This window comes from Sparassis crispa (genome assembly GCF_003851025.1).
Source record: "Sparassis crispa DNA, contig_000008F, whole genome shotgun sequence".
In the NCBI taxonomy this organism is placed as follows: domain Eukaryota; kingdom Fungi; phylum Basidiomycota; class Agaricomycetes; order Polyporales; family Sparassidaceae; genus Sparassis; species Sparassis crispa.
The window spans coordinates 1,669,854-1,696,280 of NW_020939755.1; the positions used below are offsets into that span (position 1 = coordinate 1,669,854).

At 53.1% G+C, this 26,427-nt stretch overlaps 7 protein-coding genes across 7 annotated transcripts; 3 read left to right on the forward strand and 4 right to left on the reverse strand.

Annotated features, from left to right (window-relative positions):
- Positions 1-1,512: 1,512 nt before the first annotated feature.
- Positions 1,513-3,167, reverse strand: SCP_0905740 (Uncharacterized methyltransferase-like protein; the record flags this gene model as incomplete). The annotated part of the gene is made up of 9 exons (XM_027761806.1): positions 1,513-1,925; positions 1,984-2,125; positions 2,187-2,366; positions 2,416-2,516; positions 2,569-2,602; positions 2,649-2,694; positions 2,748-2,798; positions 2,853-3,017; positions 3,070-3,167. The coding sequence occupies 9 exons, from the start codon at positions 3,165-3,167 to the stop codon at positions 1,513-1,515; spliced, it is 1,230 nt and encodes a 409-aa protein (XP_027617607.1).
- A 311-nt stretch (positions 3,168-3,478) lies between these two features.
- SCP_0905750 (Rho1 guanine nucleotide exchange factor 1) lies at positions 3,479-9,772 on the forward strand (the record flags this gene model as incomplete). The annotated part of the gene is made up of 23 exons (XM_027761807.1): positions 3,479-3,713; positions 3,770-3,995; positions 4,050-4,495; positions 4,549-5,186; positions 5,242-5,556; positions 5,616-5,669; positions 5,727-5,797; positions 5,854-5,917; positions 5,976-6,281; positions 6,336-6,640; positions 6,694-6,757; positions 6,812-7,117; positions 7,173-7,442; positions 7,493-7,616; positions 7,664-7,722; positions 7,772-8,198; positions 8,255-8,332; positions 8,387-8,472; positions 8,530-8,691; positions 8,749-8,877; positions 8,940-9,037; positions 9,095-9,222; positions 9,276-9,772. 23 exons carry the CDS (start codon positions 3,479-3,481, stop codon positions 9,770-9,772), a joined length of 5,088 nt encoding a protein of 1,695 aa, XP_027617608.1.
- A 688-nt stretch (positions 9,773-10,460) lies between these two features.
- Positions 10,461-13,279, reverse strand: SCP_0905760 (Probable proline-specific permease; the record flags this gene model as incomplete). Its single annotated transcript, XM_027761808.1, has 13 exons — positions 10,461-10,544; positions 10,605-10,699; positions 10,759-10,923; positions 10,992-11,065; positions 11,117-11,469; positions 11,523-11,604; positions 11,661-11,794; positions 11,844-11,926; positions 11,995-12,106; positions 12,167-12,251; positions 12,319-12,536; positions 12,605-12,748; positions 13,265-13,279. 13 exons carry the CDS (start codon positions 13,277-13,279, stop codon positions 10,461-10,463), a joined length of 1,644 nt encoding a protein of 547 aa, XP_027617609.1.
- Positions 13,280-15,532: 2,253 nt separating this feature from the next.
- SCP_0905770 (G patch domain-containing protein) lies at positions 15,533-18,798 on the forward strand (the record flags this gene model as incomplete). Its single annotated transcript, XM_027761809.1, has 10 exons — positions 15,533-15,613; positions 15,675-15,746; positions 15,815-15,905; positions 15,957-16,161; positions 16,223-16,572; positions 16,634-16,806; positions 16,864-16,961; positions 17,019-17,178; positions 17,229-18,689; positions 18,733-18,798. 10 exons carry the CDS (start codon positions 15,533-15,535, stop codon positions 18,796-18,798), a joined length of 2,757 nt encoding a protein of 918 aa, XP_027617610.1.
- A 55-nt stretch (positions 18,799-18,853) lies between these two features.
- On the reverse strand, positions 18,854-20,489 carry SCP_0905780 (Protein MAK11; the record flags this gene model as incomplete). The annotated part of the gene is made up of 5 exons (XM_027761810.1): positions 18,854-19,217; positions 19,274-19,464; positions 19,520-19,599; positions 19,657-19,905; positions 19,958-20,489. 5 exons carry the CDS (start codon positions 20,487-20,489, stop codon positions 18,854-18,856), a joined length of 1,416 nt encoding a protein of 471 aa, XP_027617611.1.
- A 180-nt stretch (positions 20,490-20,669) lies between these two features.
- Positions 20,670-22,611, forward strand: SCP_0905790 (Glutamyl-tRNA(Gln) amidotransferase subunit A, mitochondrial; the record flags this gene model as incomplete). The annotated part of the gene is made up of 7 exons (XM_027761811.1): positions 20,670-21,019; positions 21,075-21,224; positions 21,281-21,504; positions 21,567-21,709; positions 21,767-21,959; positions 22,011-22,143; positions 22,197-22,611. 7 exons carry the CDS (start codon positions 20,670-20,672, stop codon positions 22,609-22,611), a joined length of 1,608 nt encoding a protein of 535 aa, XP_027617612.1.
- A 301-nt stretch (positions 22,612-22,912) lies between these two features.
- Positions 22,913-25,963, reverse strand: SCP_0905800 (hypothetical protein; the record flags this gene model as incomplete). The annotated part of the gene is made up of 14 exons (XM_027761812.1): positions 22,913-22,979; positions 23,039-23,436; positions 23,493-23,624; positions 23,680-23,885; positions 23,947-24,171; positions 24,229-24,337; positions 24,388-24,479; positions 24,527-24,536; positions 24,609-25,187; positions 25,240-25,248; positions 25,313-25,601; positions 25,652-25,679; positions 25,736-25,812; positions 25,866-25,963. The coding sequence occupies 14 exons, from the start codon at positions 25,961-25,963 to the stop codon at positions 22,913-22,915; spliced, it is 2,319 nt and encodes a 772-aa protein (XP_027617613.1).
- Positions 25,964-26,427: the final 464 nt, after the last annotated feature.

The following is a 26,427-nucleotide window of genomic DNA, read 5'->3' on the forward strand; positions in this document are numbered from 1 at the left end:
GTGCCGCGCTGGTGAAGCCCAACGTAGAGCCTGCTGTTCTCGAGGAAGCGATGCACCGCCTGGTGTAGGAAGGGCTCACGAAGAGGTTCCACTACGCTGTAGGTCGATACACCCAGCAGATCATTGTTGATTCAGAGTACAGACAACTTGGGGGGAAACTCACTCTCTCGTGATATGGGACAGTACCGGGCCATTGCAAGGCTCTTCTGCACGGCCGGCGAGGAAAGATCTCCCTGTACTGCACATCCTCAAGGCTCTGGTCGTCCGTCTTTTCGTCGTAGATGAAGGAAGTCGCAGATGACACGCGATTTGCGGTTGGATATGGATATGCCGCAACGTGCTCGAATCGGCCGCGACGCGGACGGAAGGTACTCTTCCCGGTGCGAACGTGTCCAGCCAGATATTAGCTGCCTGTTGTCACTTGTGGCAACAGCTGCATTTTGCGAGTGGAACGACGTCGACACAGACAACATTGCCAAGCGCAGTCATGTCCATCAAACATTATATGCATACATACACGGCATGATGATACACCTTGCAGGTGTTGGACAACCAGACTCCTTTTTCGCTACTTTAATCCCAAGACATTATGTGCATCCCACGTAACTGTTTTCAGAACGTCGACAGCAGACAGAATTTCCAAGTTGGTAGGTAGGGATCAATGAAAATGGCTCTACTGTCAAAAATTCTTTCTGAATTTGAATGTTGTTCGAAACCACCCATGTTCAGCTAGCACAGCAGCACTTGGCCTGTCATTTGGATCCATCGCCAATGCCGAGGCCATGAATGACTTGAACAACTCTATCTCTTCTGGGTACCATCGTTTCTTGTAAATACTGTCCAATTTCTGCAGCAACGTCGCCGCACCCGGGTAGTCGAGACTCGACATGAAGGTTCCTGCAAGATGATTGATTAACCTGCAGACAGAATAAGTAGGTTTGAACTACCGTCTGGTCCGAAGTAACGCCTCGAGTATTTTCCGTGAACGATCAGATCAGAAGGCATCGGTCCAAGACGGATCATCATGGCGGCGAGTTGTTGGGAGGGCCGAGCTTCATGGTCATTGAAAGCTACAGGGAGGAAAGGATCCCCTGTGATCATAACCGAGGAGTCCGCGAGTCAGTAACCAAGACGTATGGTAAGTATCATTGCTCGTCACGTTCCTCGGGTTCGTGCACTACTCCGGGGAAGTGCACATCGAGACGACTCAGGTGAGTGGGTGAGCAGCCCAGGTATAGCTTTGCTTTGCGTCCTGGGTACTTTGCTAAAGGTACGTTCTATGAGGGTGAGAAGGCCAGGACAACGCGATCACCACGAGTTCTGGCTGTTGAGGACAGCAAGGGAGATCGATATTTAGAAGGATGTTTTGAGACCATGACAATATTGTACAACGTCGATTCAGTGCATTCATAATCCCATACGCATGCGGCAAGTAAGAGACAAGAGTTCTATCGGAACATCTCGATATGAATGATAACGGGCACACACTATTTGCTTCGCGCGGATCGACCGCTACCGTTCCAGCTTGCGGAACTTACCCTGCATCCATACCCGATACATCTTGAGCTGCCGTTTCCTATTCACGATCAGTCGACGGTCGACGCCAAGCTGCTCGATAGCGAACAGGGGATGCCGCGCCAATCGATCATTTGCAGCTGGCGCCGGGATGAGAGATGGGTGTATGAAGGCCGTTGGCGATAGGAAACGAGCCTGCTGCTCCTCAGCCGATATAGACCCGCCTTCTACTGCTGATTCGAGTAGGGGAGGCGTAGATGGGAATGAAACCGGTGGCAAAGGCGCGCCCGAGTGAGCCGGCGGCGTGTCGAGGTCGTCATTGTCGTCATTGTCTTCAATTATCTTGACACCTTTGGTAGCCTTTGCAGACTGCGGCGCGAGCGAGCCGGTGAAGAGCAGCGCAAGCTCGTCTGTGCGATGCATGTCAGGCACAAGCAAGACGCGGTACAACAAGCGCATGTGATTCACCGATCTCGAAGAAGTATACGCGCGTTTTGTCACCGCGAACGTAGAAGTTGTCATCAAGGAGGCGCCCACCCTTGAACCGCAGCTGCGCAAGGTCATGCCGCCCATAGTCGCGGAAAAGAATCAGGCCACCAGGCTTAAGCATCTTGTCGTCCAACAGGTTAGCAACTCGCGAAGGGCAGATTGTGCAGTTATATTGTGCAGACCTCATAGATGTTCGAGATGGCACAGGACCATTCATTTGGATGCAGCGCACTGAGGACAAAGACGAGTATGATGATGTCGATGCTCTCGGGCTCAACGCCTCGGGGCAAGGCGGGAGATGATAGGTCCCAAACCGCCGCACTGATCTGACCGACAGGGGGGTCCACATATAGCGGATTCGTCTGAGTGCGATCTTAGCGGGCATTTCGAGAAAAATTTGAACAGACCTACTTGTACCAATTTTACAGCGTGTGAAGAGTAGTCGAAGGCTAGTAGGACGAGCTGGGGGTTGCTGTTGGCGGACAGCAGGGGAAACACTGCGTTGCCTGCGCCTAAATACACATTCACTTATGAATGTCATCTTTGCACTGACGGGAATCGCACCACAGCCGATTTCGGCAACCGTCATGGACCCTGCCTGAGATACATCAGTATGTATAAATCGAGCAAAAACTCGATGGAACCTCAGCGTCAGCTGCCTCAACGAGCTCAGGAAATTCAAGATGCAGCCTGACAACGAGAGTATCAGTACGTACTCAGCATGCCGGAAGTGTGAGATCCACCATTTTCTGTTCCGGAAGAAATTGCCGGAGTTCATCTTGTAGAAATTATCCCTGAATATCTACAGGGTCATGCCACTGCGCAGAACAGATTTGGTGGGCGCATACCAGTGCCGAGACGGTCTGTCATTGTACTTCGACTTCTCAGTATCAGGCACAGGAGATATCTTTTGTCGCGCTAGCGCTGCGGCGATGACCTCTTGATGCCCTTCTGGAGGAGGGACGTGGTCCCATGCGTTTTGGCTCCATACATCTGCTTCTTCTGTGAGGAATCTACCTAAGTGGATCAGTGAAACTACTATTTGGCTCCGCAGGGAGCACCCACCTAGATCCGAAGGGTGGGTTCTCCGCCTTCACGTCGTGGACAGATGACGTGGTTTTGGGAATCCTAGAGCTCCCACTGCCAGCGTGTTCAGACTGCATATGGCGGTTAGCAGAGAGAAACGGGTTTCCAGGAATATCGCCTGGATACCCTTCAACTATATTTCTCCCGCTTGTAGGTTATCTGTGCATTCTGAGGTAGGAATATAGTTGAAGGGTATCGGGCGATATTCCTGGAAAACCATTTGGACAGCCTCGGCGCCGCTCGTGCAACGAGCTGATGCCGTTGCACGCTCTCCAACACGTTCTAACCGTCTGACACAGTCTGCTCTCGGGATTGGCCAAAGTCTACGACCCAAGCTACTTATCTTCTCAGCCGTTGAATCGAAGATTAATCGAAGCAGGACGCCTGCATGTCGTCCGTCGCTGCGGTTTCCCATCTCTCATCCCCCGGCGACGAGGACCTCGCCAATCTCTATCACCAAGTTCTCGCCGGCTTCGCAGAGGAGTCTCCAACCTCAGAACAACCCATGCACGAACCCGACGTCGATTCGCTCTATAATCAGTACGGCGACGATGGCGGTGATACACCTCTATCGGCCCGCTCGCGCTCTAATCACACTTACTCTCCCGCAACTCCATCTTCCCGTAAGTTCGTCTATCCCGCCTCTCCCACTCCCGCTCGCTTACTTTCTCTCCTGCAGAGCCTCATGGAATCCCATCATCTGCCCGTCCATCCCCCAACCCAACCAGCCCAGTCTCCGCGAGCGGCAGAAGTCTGAGGCCTCTACCGCGCATCCCTGGCCAGCCTCTCGCAAACCCACCTCCTCCACCTCCTCCACCGATAATGTACCCCAAAGGCATGCCCGAGCCGCGTCCTTATCATGAAGAAGCACCCCCACCGCCGCCGAAGCGTACCAGTGCTGATTCGTGCGTACCTGCGCTGCTACGGACCTCACGCCAGCATTCATTACTTTCTCCTAGCGGGCGACGCCTGCCTCAGACCCCGTCCGAGACCAGTCCTGCTGGCTTCGCGGGCGGTTATAACGGCGCACCGACCCTGCCTCGACTACCCGCTTTCAATGGCCTCTCGGACGATCAGAGAGCATACACAGGCTCTTCGCGCCCCGCCTCGTCTAGCAGCCTGCCTCAACGCCCTATGGCGATGCCTGTCCCGGACACCAGAGAGAGCTATGGATGGCGTCCGCCGAGCGACGCGGGGATGGCACGCCAACTGTCCACTCGTCCCCTAGGAGCGATGCCGCCCAAGATCCCTGGCCAAAATAGCAGCTACGAGGACAGCAAGTCGGCGAGCTCGCCTTCAGACTTGAGCGACTTGTACGCGAGTCCTGACGAGTTCTCGCCCGCCTCGCTGGCTGCAGATCACGGTCTCAAGCCATACGGTTCCAGCATGTACGGAACTTCGAACAGTCAGTTCTCGCTCACACCGTGGTTTCGCTTCCTACTGATTGACCGGTACAAGTTTCACGGTCCATTCAGGATCTGGGACGCTCGACGTCCGTCGGTTCCGCCGCGTCTTCCGCCCAGAACGGTGCCACGGCGGCCTACCAGAACGGGAACGCCGGCGTCGATCGCCAGTCGTCTGTGATCTCCGCGTCGTCACTCAGTGACACGATGAACATGTACTCTGGCTCGTCGTTTGTCACGACGGTCGACCGCGGGAATTCAGCGACCTCGCACGCGTCCAAGGGCTCCAACTCGTGGACTCCGCCCGCGAGCCAATACCCGCCGCGCACGCTGCCTGTGGTACAGCCGCAGCAGGGTTACTTGCAGACACGGCCGTTCGAGCAGGTCTCGCGGTCGAATTCGTCGCAGGGTGCGGGCGCGGGCGCGTCCTCGAGCCGGTCCTGGCGCGACAACGACGTCGTGCGCACGCTGGAAGACAGCAAGCGCCCGCTCGAGCTTCACGAGGACTACATGGCGGATGAGGACGATTATTACTACGACGACGAGGACCCATCGGAGGAGGGCGACGAACGGTTTTTCAACCCCGCGCTCCTGAGCCATATTGCCGTGCGCCTGCGGGACAAGGTCCCTCGCGGTACGCACGTCAAGGGCAGTATTCCGTACCCGCGAGCGTTCACGGGCAAAGATATCGTCGTGAGTGTTTCTGGTCAGCATGCGACATGCCATGGTCCTCACGTTCTACTTCCAGTCGACGATACAGTCACAAATCCAGCGCGAGCTGCTTATCACGCACGGCATCTCCACTAACGACAGACGTGCTGCCCTGCAGGTGGCGCGCAGCTTGCAGAACCAGCTCTTCTTCTACGAGGTCGAGTGGGGCGGGCGGGTGCTGCAGGACGGTGTCGAGGATGTGTATATGTTCCTGGACGATCAGGAGGGCGCGTCGGACGCCCGTCTCGAGCGCGAGGAGCTCCCTACCGCGGTTGTCACGTTGTTGACGAAGTGCTACGTGCCTAGTTGTGATGACGAGAATCCGTGCTATTCATATGCTTGTCCGAGAAGAGTACGTTACCGCTGATATGACAATAAAACCTGCTGACGGCGCTGACTCGCGATGTACAGAAGGATGCCTTACTTCTCATCGGTACTCCCGAGAAGGACGATGAAGAAGAAAAGGTGGTGATCCACACTAACTTGGCGGCTTCTGGGAGCTGATCGGCATTCGGTGTCTAGGATGAGTGGTCCAGTACCGTCTCACCGGAGATCTTGCGCACACTGCCCGAAAGCGAGATTAATCGTCAAACGTACGAGCGCCCGTGCCTAACTCCCGATCCTGTTTTCTTAAATCGTTTGTATGAAGGATCATCCACAAGATCATCGACAAAGAGAAGCAGTACCTTCGCGACCTGGATACTGTCGAATCCGTGAGTCATTGTCCACCTAGAATTAGGTAAATGTGCCTATTGACTGTGCACTGTGCAGCTGTTCATCAGGCCGTTGCGCATGGCTAACCCACCTGTGATCCGGCCAAGCGAAGTGGACGAGTTTATCGAGGACGTCTTCGGCAACGTGCTAGATCTCCGCGAATGCAACCGCCGACTCCTTGAGGTAATGAATGTACGACAGCGTGAGCAGGCGCCGGTCATCCTGGGCATCGGCGACATTTTCCTCGAGGCGGCGACCGAGTTCCGCCTCGCGTACCCGATCTATGTCGGACACCTCCCCGTCGCGGAGAAGAGGGTGAAGGACGAGATGGAACACAATGCGGAGTTCAGGAGATTCCTGGAGGTGACTTGTCTTTCCTCCTTTTGAAGCCGAGTACTGAATTTGTGCGTCATTTAGCAATGCGCCCGCCATCCCGACGCTCATCGTCTCGACCTCAAGCACTTCCTGAATCGACCGTCAGAGCATCTACAGAAATATCCTGTGATGCTAGAAGCCATCTGCAACGAGACGGCGGAAGGCAACCCGGACGCTGATTTTTTAAAGGAGGCAATAGAAGCTATCAAGAAGCTGCAGACGGTCGCGCAGCTGTGGACATTCCAGTCGGCGATGTGCAGAGGTCCCAGCGGGAAACTGGAGTGGTACAACCTTGTCTCGGACGAGGTCAGAGCCAGCCTCCCCAAGAAAGAAACTAAGCGTCAATCGTGAGTTCATTGACTGCGACGAAGTGCAAGTCGGCATGCTCATGCATGTGCAGGATCATATTCGAATTGATCAAGGGTGAGATGGATTATGTAAAGGATCTTGAGAACATTGAAGTGGTACGTTCTCTCAGATACGCATAGCAATGACAGTCTCCTGACAATGCCCCACAGATGTATGTTGCACCGCTGCGCGAGATGGATCCCCCCATTATCTCGCGAGACCGGCTGTCTCAGTTCATTCAGGACGTGTTCCACAATTTCGCTGAGCTTCATGTTCACCACCGCAAGATGCTCAACACCTTCCACGAAATTCAGCGCGAGGAGCATCCCGTGATCCGCAGCGTCACCGCTGCTGTCTATGACGCCGTGCTGAATTTCCGGGAGGCGTATATGGATTACATCCCCAACTACCCCATCGCTGCATATCGCATTGACGAGGAGATGGCGAACAATCCCGCGTTCAAGCAGTTCGTTGAGGTATGCTTTGCACCTCGATCTCAGCATTCCTGTTTTTGATGACATTATACGCAAGCAATGTACGCGGCACCCCGATGCCCACAGGTTGGATATGAAGAACTTCATCAATAGGCCGATCCCGAGATTGCTACGGTACGAACTGTTGCTGAAGAGTATTATGGACGTGTCGCCTGAAGAGCACGAGGATCGCGAGACTATACCCCAAGTCTTAGAAGTCATCAAAGCCCTTGGCAAGGAAAGCGAACCAGGAGTCGTCTCAGCGAAGCAGAAGGTCGAAGTATGGCGGTACAATTCAAACCTTGTCTTCAAGAGCGGCGAGACCATCGTAAGGGTTTGATGTTTCGTACTCCGCGGGATCTCACGCGATGTTTATAGGACATGGATCTGTTGAACGAAAACCGTTCTCTCATCCACGTAGGAAAATTCCTCCGCCAACCCGACACGGGATTCGAATGGAATGGCTGGACGGAACTTTTCGTTCTGCTGTTTGACAACTACTGTATGCCATATGTCTCCAGTCTGGCAGTGTATCTGATGTACATCCAGTGGTCATGACGAAGCCCAAGGAGAAGGATGGTGTGACGAAATACCACGTGTACAGACGTGTATGTAGTGATTACTTCCTACGTCTGTCATCGACTAATTTTACTGCAGCCGATCCCTCTGGACCTTCTCACATTGGCCAACTTCACTGACCCACCAACCCAACGCGGAGGTGGTATTCTGCGTCTTGGTCGCTCCGTCCCAGAACGTCATGAGGGAATGGGTACCCCCGGTGCGACGGCGAGTCCGGAGACCGACGCGCGTGCAGTTTATCCATGCACTATTCACCACAATGGAAGATTGGGTGGATTGTATACCCTTTTCGCTGAATCCATGCAAGCTCGTAATGAGTGGAAGCAGGTGCTAGATGAGGCGATGGGTTTACGGAAGGTCGTGCAAGAGTCGAACAAGGTCTTTGAGATCGAGACGTTGAGTGCAGACACCTTCATTGTTCCTTCCATTACACCGGGTGCGGGTGCGCCATCTTGGAATCACGAAAACGCGTACACGGGAAAGGTCACATGCTCCGTGCCATTCAGTCAGTCGCACATATTGGTGATGTCGCTTGCTCAACATTGAATTCTCTTCGTATAGCTACGGCAGACGGGCGGGGCCTTGTTGCAATTGGGTGTGCAGAGGGAGTGTGGATTGGGTTTCGTCACGACTCTCGATGTGAGTTGTTTCAGTTGGACACAATGATTCTTCTCTCTCATTGCTTCTGCATAGCTATGCGCCGTGTCCTCCACCTAAAGATGGTTACGCAGTGCGCCATGCTCGAAGACTTCGGTATCTTCTTGGTACTCGCCGACAAGGTCTGTGTTGTTGTTACTTCCGATCTCCTTGAGCGACGCGCTAATTTGGTATCCCAGTCCCTCTTTGCCTATCACATTGAAGCGCTGGTGCCATCTTCCCCCCATAGCGCCCATACATCACAGACGCCACAAAAACTGAGCGGAAATAAGGACGTACATTTCTTCAGTGTTGGTAGCCTCAATGGCCGAACGCTTGTGATCTACATGAAGAAAAAAGGAGTGCGTGCAAATTATTCGGTCGTCTGCTTGAGTCTCATCAACTTACGACCATTTAAGCTCGATAGCGTCTTCCGCGTGTTGGAACCAGTTGTGGGAAAGATCAATGAGAGAGCAAAAGCTCCCCAGACGTTTGGGTCCCGCCTTGGTCTTCGTTCCCAGCGCTCCGAGTGGTTCAGAGTCTACCGGGTAGGTCACTTCGTTACGTCTCCACAGCACCATTTGAACAAATTGCTGGTAACTCGTTCCAGGATTTCTTCCTTCCTTCAGAATCTTTTGACCTCATCTTCCTCAAAGCCAAGATTGTCATCTTGTGCACTAAAGGCTTTGAGATCATGGATCTCACCGAGTACGTCATCCACTTTCTTGCTTGAACTCGTTTCACGTGTTGCCTCTGCCGTTTCAGTTTCAAGAGCGTGACTATCCCGCAGCGCGACGATCCGCGCCTCGAAAAATTGGCCAAGAGGTGCGAGTCATGTCGACCTATGGGCATGTTCCGAACCAGCCAAGACGAATTTTTGTTGTGCTATGACGGTATGGCATCTCGGCTTTCTCATTATTACTTCAGTTTCTCATCCATTTCGCAGAATTCGGTTTGTACGTTGACCGCCACGGTGATCCAAGCCGTTCGTTTGGGACGATTGAATGGGAAGGGACAGCGGAACATGTCGCTTTCCATCCACCTTACGTCCTTCTCTTCGACACCCGATTCATTGAAATTCGACACGTAGAGACCGGTCGTCTTGCACAGATCATTTCTGGCAACGACATGCGATGCATCTGGGATGGACGCGGTACTACGAATACCCCTACCTCTTCGGTCCCTGGTCCGGACGGCTGGCATGAAGGCGTATCGCAGGAGCCTCGAGTACATGGTGTCATGAACGTTGTCGACGCGCCGCAAACTAGTGCTGGGCCACGAGCGGCACGGCCTGTAGTGCAGCACGTCTTTGAACTGATCCCCACGATACCTCTTTATCTTCCTGGATCGCTATCCTCGCCATCACAAGCTACTCATTTCGCCCAGTCTAACTCCCCTCCACACTCCCCTCGCCTGAACCCGGCATTATCGCAGCGCCTGTAGCATGATCGTTTGTATTCTTTACTGCCTATCGTTGCTTTTCCTTCCTTCTCGCATTTATATCGGATATGAAGCAATCTTGATTCTCTACTTATCAGATGAATAATGAATGTCACGCTTTCTGGAGCCCGGTGCCATGATTTAGCTGTCGAGTCGACTGAGGGAGCAACTCGGACTGCAGGCATTTGTCGGGCGGTCACGGATGATCGACTTCCCCGCGTCGAAGGTTCAAGCTCAAGATATTTCGCGATCCGCGAACGATTGATTTGTTCAGCGACAAATAGGGTAAAATTGCACGCTGCTATCCGGCGAAGGCTTGTGCACAGTTGTTCACCCATGCTCATACTTGGTCAACTTTTCAAATGCAACGATTGTACAGCATCCTGGAGGTCGACGAAGATCGACTATGCTCCAGTATGATTCGCCCAACTGCTCGAGCATGCAAAGGTGGCAACGGCCAAAGATGGGTGGACGTTAACGTGACGACGAGGAGCGAGCAAGATCGACATCCTCGTGCAACCAATATTAATGTCGAGTCATCCCTGCGGCGTACGGAAAAAAGGTATTATACATTACGACAACAAACACGTTTCTTTCGACTTACTGCTGTCATACGAACAGATGATGAGCGTATATAGGGTCGTACAGTATCCACAGGCATTAACACAACGACGGTACAGATCAACTGAGATTAGAAGAGGATGGCAGCGATCTTCTGGGGAATCGTCACTGGTGGTACTTCTGGGATTTCCGTCTCCTCGAATGTAGGAATACCCTTAGAGAACAAAGTGTGAGCAACCAGCTAGTGTGGCGTGAAGGCACGGTTGCTACATACCGTCACGAAGTCCATCTCGTCAACCCTCCAGAACTTCGTGCGCTTGACCACCTTCCAGAACACGAACAGCCCGAAGAAAATTGGGATATTGATGTCTGCGAGCATGCATCAGATCAGTGACATTGCGTCTCGAAGGAACATGTGGACGACGTACATGATGTGAGGAATGACGACGCGTTGAAGTTCCAAAATACTGCAATTCCGTTGATGAGGATGAATATCGTGATCCAAAAGATGCCCCATATTGCGAGCCACGGCTGGAGACGGTTGTAGTACGATAGCTTAGTTCTATCGAAGCCCTGTCGTTTGTAGCCCTTATCTGTGAAGCCGAAGGACAAAACAGTCGATATAAGATCGACAACAGGAAAGAATAGCGCAAGCACGTACAGAAACGAAGGTAGGTGATGTTGATGGATATCCACCCAAAGAAGCCGCCCACGGTCGACAGGTTGACAAACCAACTGAGTAAAGTCGTCAGTAACAGTCCAACACTAGAAGTACGCGACACTCACTTGAACACCGTCTCAGCGCCCGATGATACGTTCATGAATGCCAACCACGAGAAGCAACTTGCAAAAAGGACTGAAGCGATTGGGAGGCCGCTCTTGGTGCAATATGCGAGGAACCGCGGAGCCTGACCCCGCAGCGCAAGACCGTACATCACACGCGAGGAACTGAATAGGAAGGAGTTGCCCGCGGAGAAGGCGGACGTGAAGATACCCGCATTGATGATGTGAGGGAGGACTTTGATGCCTGCGCGCGTCATGGCGATAACGTAGGGCGACTCCGCCGCTGTCCCACTGGAGGAGAGTAGGTTCGGATCATTGTAAGGAACGAGCATGCCCGTGATGAGGATACCAAGGATCTGGTTCCCCCAACAATCAGCACATGATCCGAGCAGAACGAGGAGCAACGCACGTAGAAAATTAGGATACGCCAGAACACCCTTCGGACGGCCTTGGCGATGTTGCGACGTGGGCTCTCCGTTTCAGATGCAGCGCTTTAATCACACCAACTCAGTAAACATGAAGTAACAGAACAGGAGCAATCACTGACATGGCGACAAGCTCCATTCCCTGGAACGAGAATGCAGCCTGAACGATGACAGTGAGAATGCCAAGGAAACGGTCCAGAGAAGGGTGGTTCGGCTCCAACCCAGCGCCAGCAACGGCGCCAGGGTGCTTCCAATACTACATATACCGTTAGTTCGACTTCATACAACGTGAAGATGTAGCTTACCCGGAAACCAAGACGCTGATGGTCCGGTCCTCCACCAAGGTCGATGACCAAACCAGTGAGGATCAGAATGGTAATCAACAAAACTGAGACGAACAGGCAAGGTAGTAAGCGCATGATGTCAACATCAATTAGAGTCATGCATGAAACATACTTTTAATGATGGAGAAACAGAACTCAGCCTCTCCAAACCACCGGACGCCGAAAATGTTTATGGCACACACACAAATCGTGACCGCAGCAGTATAGGCTGCTTGATGGTGGGTCTAGGTCATGCGCCTACATCAGCAATCATGTCATCCATCAGTTAGAGTTCAAGTGCTGACATTGGAATCCCAGAACGTGATCAGGATACACGCAGCTGTGATTTCGACGGGTGTGGATATCGCATTGGTGTAGAAGTAATTCCAACTATGAGACAAAGAACCAGAATAAGGAGGAATTGTCTATTGTTTATTTCTCACGCGACATGACGTACCCGAGAGCGAAACCAAAGGCGGGGTCCACCCACCGGGCGGCGAAGTGGGGGAAAGTACCGGAGATGGGAGCGAATGAAGTCATTTCACCAACAGAGCACAGGGTCGCATAGCCAGTAGTGCCGACCAGAGCATAGGCGATGAGGGCACCCAGCGGACCTGCGCCCTGCAGCGCATGTCCTGACCCGAGGAAAAGACCAGTACCGAGGGTACCAGCAATCTACGGTGGACATACGCAGTCGGTAAGCCGATGTTCGCGGAAGGAGCACACGAAGACGGACTACTTACAGCAATCATCTGTACATGGCGCTGTTTCAGTCGTCTTTGAACGCGGTCAAGGTCTGCAGTGTCGAATTGGTAGCGACTGTCTGCCTGGTGGGCAACGACGACGCTAACCCCGCCTTTCTCGACGGTGCTGGCGTTGTCCTTCTCCTCATAGTTCGGGGGAGCGTCAGCCATGGTGGGAGAGTGGCTAGTGGAAGGAGGGCCTTGGCGGGAGAAGCAACTGAAAAGAAGGGCGCCATATATATCCTCGGAGGGCAAGTACCGGATCCATGTGGGGACAGCCGTCATCTTTGGACGCCAACGAGCGATAAGCGATGGCTAGCGAGGACCATACAGTGCACCCCGATAAGCCTCTGCTCGGGCGTGATTGATCTCAAGCCCAGATGCAAATTTTTCCTGGCCTCGGAGAGTGCGAGGTCTGAGAGGGTTCCGGATAGGTTCGGAAAAAAAAACGTCCGCCGCGCAAAGGCCAGCCCGGCAGTCGGGTCCCAGACAGGCCCGCCGACTCGTCGAACCATCGATGGAAAACATACGCAGGAGCTGTCGATACCGACTATGCAATGCGAGATGTGGCGACCAGGGCACATCAAGAGATAACGACACTGCTCCCACCTGATCGTTCCTCCTCACGTAAGCGCCCATAACCCCGATTTGGTCACTCACCTCAACTCTACGCATCCATCACACGACCGTATCACACTTCGTCCAAAGCTCTTGGCCCGTCGCATATTTACTTGCCTCCACACGCCCTTATCCCGGGGCACAGCGACCAATTCACTCGAGTGTTCTCCGCGGCCGGCCACTCCTCTAAAGGCCCGCGGAAGTAAAACCTGCAGTAAACTTAGATCAGTTTCTCGAAAATTTCCTCGGCCCCACACTTTATGCGGAGACTGCCTTCGTCGCTGATGTCAAGGAAACTCCTCCCCAATCACGCCAGAATTCTCCAAGCACGATCACGACATGATCGCAGATAAGAACCGGAAGTCGGTAGCGCTTGCGAGTTCATTGCACAGCGACTGCACCGCGCTTCCGTAGCCCACGAATGGCAAAATCTATGTAAAGGCCTTTTTTCGTGAGCGTAAGTCTTCTCCTGCGCCACCAAGAGAAATAAGGAACTGACTGGGAAATAGTCCAGAAGCAACTGCTGATGAATCGACCGCGGTCGTCGTCGCATCGGAACCGCGCGCAGATAAGCAGCTAAGTACTCAGTTTGACGCAGCCGTGCGTGGCTTGGCGAGCGCAGCGTTCGCGGGAGACTAGAAGGGTCTTGCCTACATCCGTCGACATCGTCTCGCCTACCGCCCAAGGCACACACCCAAGGCATGCCAGCGGAGCTGGCACGGAGCCTCCAACAGGCGAGCTGATAAAGTCACAAGTTCCATCTGCGCCTGGATTCGATATATGACAACCGCTGCGTATGCACACCCGTGGCCTCGTCGTTTGCAGGCATGTCCAAGACGCTCTAGGCAGAGCGGGGGTTCGCCAGAATCCAAGGCGTCCAATATGGCAAACGCGCACCAGACGGAACCAAATAAAGCTCGTCGAGAGCGCGTCTTCGCGTGTTTGACGTCATCGGTATGTGTGACATCACTGGATATGTTTGGCCCATCAACGGACATGATTCTGTCACAGCGGTGAGTAGCACCGTTATCATCCATTTTACTTGACCACACCGCACATACCTCAGATTGAAGTGCCAACAGAGATGGCGGCCTGCACCTTCCGAGTGGGATCACACAGGCTTCTCTAGTAATCCAATCTCTCGGAAGCTGCAAGGCTGTGCTCAGAAGTTGCTGAATGAATGCCATCCAAACATTACCGCCGTGGCAAAATTTAGACAGCTTCGCAGAAGAGAAGCGGTGCATAGACGTTGATCTCCGAGACCAGGAACAGAAGCATCCAGTCATCTCGTCATGCGGCATACGCAGGTCGGTTCAATGATAGAGAAGCCTTGGGGCTAAAAACGGGGGCGCCAAGATAGCAGGTGGCCCTGCGAGGTCCTTGTCCGATGGCTATCAGAGGGAGGGGGTTGATCTGAGAACACCCCCACACAGCCATCTATATATACGTGAGCACGCTACAGTATTATCGGCCAGGAACCACTTACGGTTATTTCTACTCAGATTCCCATCCTTATCGCCGGTGGGGGCGAGGTGAAGAAGCTTGCCCCGATCATGTTCGAATCTGGTATCTTGCGCGATTGTGGACCGCGAGCTCAACCAGTAATCTGTGCTGGTTGAACTCGCGGTCCACAGTTCGCCAAGTCCGCGCGTGTGGTCAGAAAGTGGTTTGTACTGCATGTTTACGTGCCCAGACGCGTGATAGAAGCCGTGGTTTGCACGCCGGCTGCGAGCAGGCAGCGCGTCGAAATATTCCAGCGTCGCGCATCGGGCAAGCTAGTACTTGGGAGCACGAGCAGCACGTGCCAGATATACGTGAGGATGTGTAGGAACACTGGGTAGATGATAGGAATTTAGAGGACCAGAGATAGACGGTTCAAAACATACGGTGACTCAATGGCTCGTACGGTTATCATAAATTCAGCAGACGGAGGCGACGGTGAGTATGACGGATGCAGAATTATTCAATGTAGGCGTCTCCGCGCATGGAGTACCTCTGAGGAAATTCCTGGAGGTTGAGGGCGGCATTGCTGGCGCATTTTAATGGGCAGAGGTGGTTTCGTACGCTGTGGTGGTGATGGGTCGAAGCAAGACTCTGGTTCGAACGTGACGAGACCTTAGTCCGATGGCGCAACGTTACGTTCGAACTTGATTACCTTCTTCAGCGCCGAATCGTACATTTATGGAAATGAGGCATCGGCATTATGTAATATAATCACGAGATCTTGCCCTCGCCTATACCGTGACTTCGACTTTCATGTCTTAGTAGGTGGAGTTTTGCGGTTGACATTGACGAAGACAACGACGACGCATGACGAGCCGACTGAAGAGGAAGCTCAATGATCTCGGGGTCGATCCCACCAGCGCGAAGGCGAATGAGTCTTTCTGTCTGGTGCGCCGATATCTGAGGTTTCGTTAACTGTTGCAAGGCTGAACATGTCTCTTGCATCTAGATTGGGACCCCTCTACCTCCTTTAGAGAAGTCCAAAGACACTGGAGAGTTCGTTCCGCTATGGAAGCAAGAGGTGCGTACACTGCTAAATTAGAGACTGGCGTTGTTACACGGGTGAGGTGCTGATAGTGCCATCTGTAGGTCAGAGATGAGAAGGGACGGAGACGGCTTCATGGAGCGTTCACCGGGGGTTTCTCAGCTGGGTACTTCAACACGGTAGGAACCAAGGAAGGTTCGTATCTCCAGTTATCTTGCGTGTAGGGTTGCTCACTTGGTCCGCCAGGATGGGCGCCCTCTACGTTCGTGTCTTCGCGCTCCGATAGGGCGAAGCAGCGGTTGGCCAAGCCGGAGGACTTTATGGATGAAGAGGACCTTGCTGAGTTGCAGGAGAGCCGGAAACTCGTCGACGAGCACGACGAGATGGACTTCGGCGGGACAGAGGCCGAGTTACGGCGACGTACTGGCGCAAACGTGGACGAGGAGCCTGAGTGCGTATCGCACCATTATTTCGGCTCATTATTTTTGCTGAACCTCCTGTCTCCTGTGTAGCTCGATATCGACCGCTCTCGAAGCCTCGCTCGCCCCTGCGCCTAAGGACTCCGTCGGCGCGCGTATACTCAAGAAGATGGGCTGGCGCTTGGGTCAGGGCATCGGTCCGCGACTCACGTACGCGCAGCGCAAGGCACAAGACGCGGGCGTCCTGGACTCGTGGAAGGAGACCACAGGCGAGGAGGAGAACGACGAAGAGGCGAAGAAGCATATGTACCCCCGCCGCGACACTCCTGTCCTTCTTGCGCCTAGAAAGGACAATTTCCATGGGTTGGGTTATGTACCCGGCATGCGGCTGCAAGAGGCCTTAGGCCAGGAGGAGGCTCGTGAAAAGGGCCCGACGTTGGCAGGTGCGTATTTTTGTACACGTTCTCTTCATGTCCTGACGTCCATTTCACATTACTGTTGTAGCCGGTTTTGGGTTGGGTGCACTCAACGATGCAGACGAAGATGATTTGGATGTATATGAGGGCGGTAGAGGCAGACATGGTCGGACCAGGATGGCTTATGATGCTGCGCACGTCGATGACGACTCTCATATCATCATGGGTTCGTCCAGTGCGCGAAGTAGGGGTCAGCAATCTGTATGTAATTCCGTCTACATTCTCGATGGGCTGCCTGTTCACATTACAATTGTCAAGAAAGTGACCACGGTTGCCAGTGTGCAAACATTCAGCGATGGCCGGACGGTGTTGAAGGGTTTCGTATTGTCTGACAGACCTGTGGCTGAAGATCGGTGGTACGTGCAGTCTTTCCCCATAATTCCACAGGCTACCGTTTACTCATCCTGAGATAGGTTTGCTCTCCCGGAAGTACCCAAAGGTTGGACTCCGAATCCCCGCCGAGTATGGGACAAAAATGATCATGATGAGAATGTTGACACTGCTCGTACGGCGGTCAAACATCCACCGAAGACTCATGGTGATTGGAAGAGTAGCTTCATATCTGCAGACCAGGTCAGTATCCTCTTACTGTCTCTGAGCAGATCGTGCTGAAATTATTGTAGAGAGGATCCATGCTTGGAGAGACACCTCTACCATCCCAGCCACGCTCGGTCTTCGAATACATGTCGCAGAAAGACAGGGAACGTTTGCAGAACATTCGCAATGTCATATCCGCGCCGTCCGCACCCTCCGCTGCTACCCCTTCTGCCGCTCCTCCCCCATCTGAGCATATCCGGGGCCAGCTCGACATACCTCACTTGCACCCCTCCATCGCCAAAGCTGCGCTCCAGGGCTTTCAACCGTTTACTGCTGACCCAGTCAAGCAGTCGCGCTACACGACCTTCCTCAACTTCCAAGCCAACCGCGAGCCTGCAGATACCGGCCCCGTGCAGCTGGGCATCGGCCCGACCCAGGGACAGAGCATCGACGACTTCAACAAGGAGCTCGTGGACTACGCCAAGGCCGCGACCGTGTTCAAGCCGCTATCTGCCGCTATGGCGGGTCGCTTCCGCAGCGCGGTCATCGTGGAGAGCGGGCCCACTATCATCGAGGGACTGCACAAGCCGGACTTCTCCACCGTTAAGGAGGAGGAGGGTGCGAAAGAGGAGGACGAGAAGAAAGAGGAGGATCCACGGATGGCCGCGGTGCGCGTGGGGATGTACGGGCCGCTCACGAGGGACGTCCAGCCGTGGCAGCCCGCACGCCTGCTGTGCAAGAGGTTCGGCGTGAAGGAGCCTGAGGTGGAAATGGATAGCGCGACTGCAGGTCCAAGCACCGCCGACTTTGCCCCGACTGCCTCTGCCAAGCAGGCCGACATGACTTCGGCAGAATCGTCTGGTGCGGGAGCGGGTGCGGGTGCTGTGAGTGCTGGCATGATTACGGATGGTTCTAGCGGGGAGAAGAGGGAGGGCGGTCCGCGCAACTTGGCAAACGTTGGCTTGGGCGAGGACGACGATCAGGGGCGGGATACGCTCACCTATCAGCGGCCTGCTATGGATATCTTCAAAGCGATCTTCGCGAGCGATGACGAGGAGAGTGAAGCAGAGGCAGAAGACGAGGGCCCAGATGCCGCGGAGGAGCACGACGCTGGGTCTGTCGCTCCTACAGAGATGCAAGTGAAGTCCGAGCCGGTTCCCGTTCACCTACTCCTGAAAGATGGCCCTGCACCATCCTATGACACCCAACAAAACGGAACAGCATCTGGTTCTGCCTCTCAGGAAAAAGTGGACATCGCATCGTTTAAACCTACGTTTATCCCTCGCTCGGATCGCGAGTCTCGTGCGGACAAGGGTAAGGGAAAACACAAGCAAGATAAGGAGAAGAAAAAGAAAACTGCGAGCAAGGCCCTCATGTCTTTCGATGTTGATGATGGTATGGAGTCCAAGCTTGGCGCACCAGAGACGCGACGTCACAAAGACAAGGACAAGGACAAGGATAGGGAGCGGAAGAAAAAGAAGCGGAAGGAGCACAAGGAAAAAGATGACGATGAGAGCATGTGGGTTGAGAAGCCACCTCCGGAAGCAGTGAAGAGCCTTGTCGTTGAAATCCCTCCTATATCACTGCCAGGCAAAGGTGCAGCGGTTACAGATGGAAGAGAAACGGGCCCTCCAAGAGGACGGAAGAGAGCAATAGATTTCATGTAGCACCTCATTTGGATAATTTATGCATCCGCGTAGCACCATTCTCTTCACTCATTGTCCACAACCACACCCAAATTCTCATCCTCGTCCCCTTGCTGCGACCCCCAATCTGCATCATCTTCCCCGCTCTGATCTCCCTCCTCTTCCGGTCGTTTGCGCTTGCCAGTTGCATTCGAGCTATTCTCGATGTCGCCATCTGCTAGGGCAAGACAGGTCAGGCGTGTACCTTTCGTGTCGTACTCAGCGACGGGGTTGAGCTGGATCTTCTCTTCCGATGATGCTGGAAGTGCAGCCAGGTCGTATATGTGAATTTTGCCGTCCGAAGATATCGTACTGACGATAGTCGTCGATGATCGGGTTGAACTAACGGATGGGGGTAATGCCACGGACAGGGTATCCACTGCCTTGACTCTGTTGGGAGCAGTGTGAGTCAGACAGAGACTGGAGATGTCCCCAAGCAGACCTACCGGTTGGTATGTCCGACCATTTCTGCCACTACGACAGGAACCTGCTCCCGCTCGGCGGGGATGTCGTAAATTGACAGCTTCTTGTCTTCGGCAGCCACTAGGAGTACCTCGCCTTCGCTAACTACGCGCTTGCAGAACCTGACATCGTGAAGTCTAGAGGGATGAACGATTGTGTGCAGGAGGTCCATGTCCTAAGCAGTAAGAAGATTCGCGGATAGTACGAAAAAGAATGAAGATCATACACACGGTTGTGTACATGTCTATTGTAGACTGAGTAAGAACAACGAAGAGGGACCCGTCAGTCGACCATCTTACGACCTCTCCCTCTTCAATGATACAAGCATGAGATAATGTCACAAAGAGTGTACGGCTGATACACGGACCTTTCCCAAGTTTTGTGCTGGCGGAACCCTTCCCTCGCATCAAATCCCACATGCGCAGAGTCCTATCTTTGCCCACACTCAAGGCGACCTTTCCTGAGGGATGTACTGCGACGCTATTGACGCGTCCTTTGTGTCCTTTTAATGAGCGCAAGACACTCCAATCGCGCGAATGGAAGAGAGATAATGTGCCGTCTTCCGACGCGGACAACAGATGCGAGCGAGACGGAAATTCAAGATGTGTAATGGATCCTGAAGTAGGCAGTCAATGTAACCGAGTCCAGGTAAAATCGATGGAACATGCCTTCATGTTGCATCAAACCGCCAATCTCCTTCCGCCTCCGGAGATCCCACACCTTCACAATCTCGTCTACACTTCCTGTAGCAAGCCATTTTCCTCCCTGTGGTGAGGCAGCGACAGCCCTGATGCATGAGATATGTGCAGGGAAGATGAAGATCGGTTTCAAGTGGAATGTAGGCTCAGTCTCTTCTGCCGAGATTGTACCTTCCAGGCCGTAGAGAAGCTTTTCGTAAGATCCGGCAATAACTTTAAATGTCGACGGAAGAGTATAAGACGAAGCTGAACCAGAGCTTTTTGAGGCAGTTTTCTGAATTCTGGAGTGGGGTACAGGTGTAGAGGCGCGCTCCTTGCCTTTTCCCTTGGCAGGGACAGGAATCAACCGAGGTTGGACCGCCGCCTTCGGTTTTGCGTTCGATCCTTGAGTTGCAAGCCCCTTGCCAGCAGCAACGCCCGAATTTGTGTCGACCTTTACCCTTTTGGCGTGTCTGTGTATTTCAGATGTGTCGGCCTTCGCCGCAGTAGTTTTCTTGAGCATATTTGGTCGACGGTATAGTGCAATTAAATTTTCCCAAGAAGGTAAAGCGTCTGGTAGAAACTATTTGCACTTGTTAGATTCCAAAGTTGTTGGTAAACAAGGCCAAAGAAACGCCTGTGACTTTGCCGCGTCCACATTGCGTCCACAACATCATTATACAGGTCTGTGCTCATTGTGCTCATGAATGTCGGTGCGCGATGTCGTAGCACGCGCCCAGGTTCTCTTTCGTTCTTGAGGCGCTCCGTGCGACATTCATCGTGGCAGTCGGCTGTGGAAAGCAAGAACGTCAGCGTCAACGCTCTGGTCTATGCTGCTCCAGCAGTGTCGCCGTCTCATGACACTACTTTACCTCTGCATGGCTTCTCCTTAGCTGTGAAGGACATCATATGCACGAAGTCAATGCCGACGACGTGCTCTTCGGTGATGCTGCGAGGGTTCAAGCCACCTTTCGACGCTACTGTCGTGGAGCTTCTGCAAGATAACGGGGCGGTCATTGTCGGCAAAGCCAACTGCGATGAGTTTGCAATGGGGTGCGCTTTACTGTCCTATTACTACTGGAGATACAAGGCAGTGAATCTCGCGCAGCTCGTTGAATATACACTCCGTGCACGGTCCAGTTATCAATCCGTATCAACCAACGCATAACTCTGCTCCATGGGCAGACCGAGAACGGAGATCTGCCGGCGGAAGCTCTGGAGGAAGTGCCGCCGCTGTAGCTGCTGGCATGTGTGACGCGTGAGAAATCCTGCAGGTCGTTCTCCAACGGTTACTGACGCTGTAGTGAAGGAAAGTGCTCTAGCTACTGATACAGGCGGTTCGATCCGGCTCCCTGCTTCTTACTGTGGTGTCGCAGGACACAAGCCATCCTACGGACTAATCAGCAGGTGCATTGACATGCGCAGTCCAATCGAATTCACCGCTCACTTCTCCAGATGGGGAGTTGTTTCCTTTGCCGACAGCTTAGATTGCGTCGGCGTTGTAGCACAGAAAGTGCGAAGTATTGAGAAGATACACAGTGAGTGAATACACGGCATATCGCTCATCCACGCACTCACGCCGATGTACTCTGTGCGTCAGACGTGCTTTCCAAGTATGATCCTAAGGATCCCACTTCCGCTAAACCAGAGGTTAGGGAGCGTGCTTTACAAATATGCCAGGAATATCGGGAACAATTTGATAGTGGCAGTTCATTGTCAGGTTTGCGCATTGGGATTGCCAAGGTAAGACCGACATAGCAGAGTGATTGTCCAACTTTCGTTATGTTGAGTATCCAACAGGAGTACTTCCCTGCGGAGCTGCAACCCAGTGTGGTCAATCCTATCAGACGCCTGTTAGATGCTTTGAAGTCTCGGGGCGCTTCCCTTGTTCCAGTTTCCTTACCTTCGACGCCATATGCGTTGAGTGCGTATTACGTCATCTCCAGTGCAGAGGCAAGTAGCAACATGGCCAGGTACGACGGGATTGAGTATGGTAGATACGATCTTTGATTTGTGTCCGCGCTATCTAATGTCGCCTTCCTAGGCTCTTTCACAGAACTGCCTCCTGGTGCGGACGCAACCAAGGCCGCCAACGTGTACGCGCACACACGTTCTCGTGGGTTTGGTAAGGAAGTCCGAAAGCGCATGTTGCTTGGGACGTACGCCTTGTCAGCAGAGTAAGGTTCCATGCAAAATAACCCTTGGAGCCGCAACTGATACCGTTCTACAGTGCGTTTGACAATTACTTTCTCCAAGCTCAGCAAGTTCGCAACCTCATTAAATCTGACTATGACCGAGTCTTCCGCGTGCCAAACCTCCTCGCTACTCCTGTCAACACCAATTCAGCGTCGCTTGACAATGACGGAGTGCACGTAATGATCCATCCTTCTGCAATCCGGACGGCACCTCCTTTACCTGCTGAGACGGATGTGCAGTCTCCATTAAGCCCCGGAGACGGGTTGGATACATACGTCCAAGACGTCTTGACAGTCCCAGCATCTTTAGCTGGGCTGCCGGCTCTCAACATCTCGGCGGGCGTCGGAGAAGACGGCTGGCCTGTAGGGGTTAGCGTCGTCGGCCAATGGGGCTGTGACCAGATGGTGCTGGATGTCGGAAAAATATGCGAGGAATCTATCCCCGACTAGGTTCATCATTCACATCGGAGACGTCGTCATGTCTGCACTCTGCACTGGCACTATTACTATATATATCCAACAAGTACAATAATTGATACATCCGTAGAGACAAAACAGCAATCATTATTGGAAAGTAAAGGTGTTGGCAGGGCTCTCTTGCATGTAACCAGTGCCTCCATCAAAGATACCCGTAGCCGCCATGAGCGACCTCCATTCTTCGCTCAAATCCCCGTCTCCAGCAATGCGCGGTGAGTGCAACATGTTCATCGAGGGAGGACCACTGATGGTGGAAGTCCCCGCAAATGACATGTCAGAGAAGTAAGGGTCGGACAGCATGTTGTTCACGAAGTCCATCGTGTCGCACGGTACGGCGGGGTCTGAGAAGGAAGAGCTAATGCCTGCGACTCCCGGCACTGGGGTAGTGGTCGTTACTGACGTCACAGTCGACGACGACGGGTCTGCCACATGCTGCGGTTGGTCCACAACTGTATAAGATCCGGAGGACGGGAGCTGAGAGAGGTACTCCATTAACGACGGATGGAGGTCGGTGAAGTCGTCTGATAGAGACCGCGGTGAGGAGACGATGTCGCTCGGAGTGGATGCAGGAGCTGGAACCGCTGGAATCGCTGCACCGGGCGCAACCTGCGATTTCGGTCGCTTCTTGATCTTCTTAGTAGGCAACACTCGGGTTTGGCCTCCAAAAATGGCGAGCTCATCCTCAAGTTGGTCTTCGGGCGAAATATGTAGCTGAATACCCTTTGTAGGACTTGCGTTCCTGTTGCGGAACTCCGAGTACGCAAGTGCAGCCTTTTCTTTCAACCTGAGTAACAATGGCTATGCAAGGCTCCTGTTAGGCTGTAAATAGTACATCAGCAGGAAGGTGTGCATACCAAAGCCTGCCGTGCACGAACGGACTTGTTTGCACAGTTCTTGAAAACATCAACCGCAACGTCGATTTCCATTAACGCACTAGGTGCCATTATCGCGTTCGGGAGCCGGATCACCGTAGTGCCTAGTATCATCTTCAGAGAACGCTCAACGCTGGTCCACGCTGTCAGGCACTACACGTTGGCTCACGATGGACGAAAATGCGTGACTCCACATGACCCAGGAGCGACTGCATAAGTCACTGCATCGCTCGTGATGGTGGACGAATGATCTGAGCAAGATGGATGCGCAGCGGTTCGCCGCGAGGAATGAAGGCGCGAATGGGCTGGATAGAGGGTTCTTTGGATAATCCAGGAGTGCCTGGGCGAAGAAGGTTCTGTGAATGTGGATCATCACTACGGGGAGAACGTTAATACACTGGGAACTATCAAATATAACACAACATGTTTGCTCAACCAATGGACCGATGATGGGAAAGGACGTAGCTCTTCATGCAAAGTGCCGGGTTCGAGTAGTCATCCTCGTCCGGCCGGAGATATAATCTGATAGGCGGTGGTGTCATCTGTCGAACTCGGCGGTCAATATCCAGGACCTTCGCATAAGCGGGAGACTTCGTGGAAGACGTGACGTCCACCACCTCCGCGTAGATGTCGCGACAGAAGGCAAACTTGTGCTGCCAATCTAAAGGACAGATTACAAGCGTTATTAACACGGAACACGACAGGGCAGATACCATACATCCTAGATACACCTCGCCATCCTCGGCCACGAATTGCTCGTCGTCAGCCGGAAGCTCACAATCAATGTGAGCTAGTACCTGCGTAGGGGGGCGTCCCAGAGAAAGACACTGCGCCAACCGAAGTTACGTCAGAAAATACGATGCAATTAGTTACGTACGTGAACGATCTCTAAGAAGAAAATCTCCCAAAAAAGATTTCTGCGTCGTTGAGCGTGTTTGTCGTCTAATTTCCATTGCTTGCTGTCGCGATCTACAGACTTGTCAGTCAAAGTGTGATAGATGGTAAAACATACTGACGTAGTCCGATCTGCGGTAAGGTGATAAAGAAAGATTAGTACGAGGTCAATCAGGCACAGGCCGTCACGAGGTAACAACGTACACTTTGGGAAAGTCTACTCGCCAATGAGATCAAGGACCAGGCACTCTCGATAGTGTAGCGAGAGGAACACACGCCATGATATGCCGACATAAGTGCGACAGCTTGAACAGCTTCAATGGCTGGGGAATCGAACACCGAACGAGCAGATAGGGCTGCGCGTCCCAGAAGATGATATTTCTCAGCCTCCGCGCTGCACGGAGGTAGGGTCAAATCTAGGAGGGCGCCAACTGCCAATATCATAAATAGCGTGGCCAGAAGGTGCGGGCATCGTTCCTCATGAGAGGGATGGTATGTCCGCTTTGACTTTGCGGGGTTCTTGAGATAGTTATAGACCGGTGTGAGGATGTCTTCGACCATCTCGTCCCGTTTAATGGGTCTAAACCACCACCCCAGATGTTCGAGATAAGCCTCGCACAGCGCCCATGCACGAGGCTGAGGGGGCAGGAAAGACTCGAGTTTGTCCAGGAATGCATCAATGCCATTCTCCACAACGGAGAAAGGGAAGGATGCAGACAAGTTGGCAACCTCGAGCGACACCGATGGTGAGTCGTTAGCATCGGTCTCAATAGGACTTCCAGTCTAGATACCGATCAGCACGGAAACTCAAGACGACTATGACTCCAAACTTCACCAAGAGCATCTGGTGCAAGTGTAAATTAGTCACCGATCGCATAGAAGGTACTTGGGTCACTTGGTGCACGAACCTCGGAACCCCCCGAACGACCAAAGTACTTAGTCTCGCCATGATCGCCAATAGTGAGCGTCCCAAGCGCATCGATCGAATGCGAGAGCTGGTCTCGAGAGTTTTCTTCGTCCACGGTGCGGCGAACCTCAGGTCCAAACTTAACGGTGAGCAGCTCATCTCGAAGTAGAGGGTGCCTCTCATTCGAGACGCCTGCCTGGAATATGGCAAGTGCATCTTCCAGCTGCCGTATTCGTTCGCTCATTTCCGCGATCTTGCGGTGCAGTTGCTCGGTGTCCGCGAGTACGAACCTGCATAAATGAAGGGGAGCGGGACATGACACAATTCCCTTCGGACTCACCTGGTACCTTGTCCTGCAGACAGACTGCCTTCAATGGTGGTCAATGTAAGCCGTGATATAACAGGTAGGGGATCGTCATCTTACCGTTTGGACAAATGGTGGTGCAACCTCTGCGGACACATGAACCACATGGGAGTTTCTTGTCGCACTTGAGCTTCAGACTAGTATCGACTGTTGTCGTTCAACCAATCGCTACTAGATTTCAGGGACGTACCGCCTACACTCTGCACAGGAAATCTCGCCGCGCGCACGCTTGAGCTCGAGCTCGTCGTCTCCTGATGCCTTACGCGTTCGGCGCGTCTCAGCGGGCATGACTGGATCCCTGGGACGCAGAATAATCGATCTTTGGTCCTCTCAGGATCTGGGTTGCAGTGGCTCCGCCTCGCAGAAACGGAATATTACACAATCAGATGATAGAAAATCGGGAGTGAGGGGCCAAGTAGCAAGTCGTTACAACGTCGTTAAATCGTCGAGAGATACGGAATACAGAAAGTTTCTGACCGGCTTGAGACGCGCTGAAAATTCGGTTGTTTGCCCTGTGTGACGTACACTCGGCACGGTATCCGCGCGTACCTCCGGCAAGTGATCTTCCGCACACCGGAGTGTCTGAGCCACTTGGCGCCAACTATAATACCTGCCACTTACAACGGTGAACAATATCATGTATGCAATGTCCAAATAAGCACAGGTGCCTATAACTATGTATTGTAACAAGTACGATATAACACGGAGCACTCCCGCACTGCCGTACGTATGCAAGAAAGCATCCGGAAGCT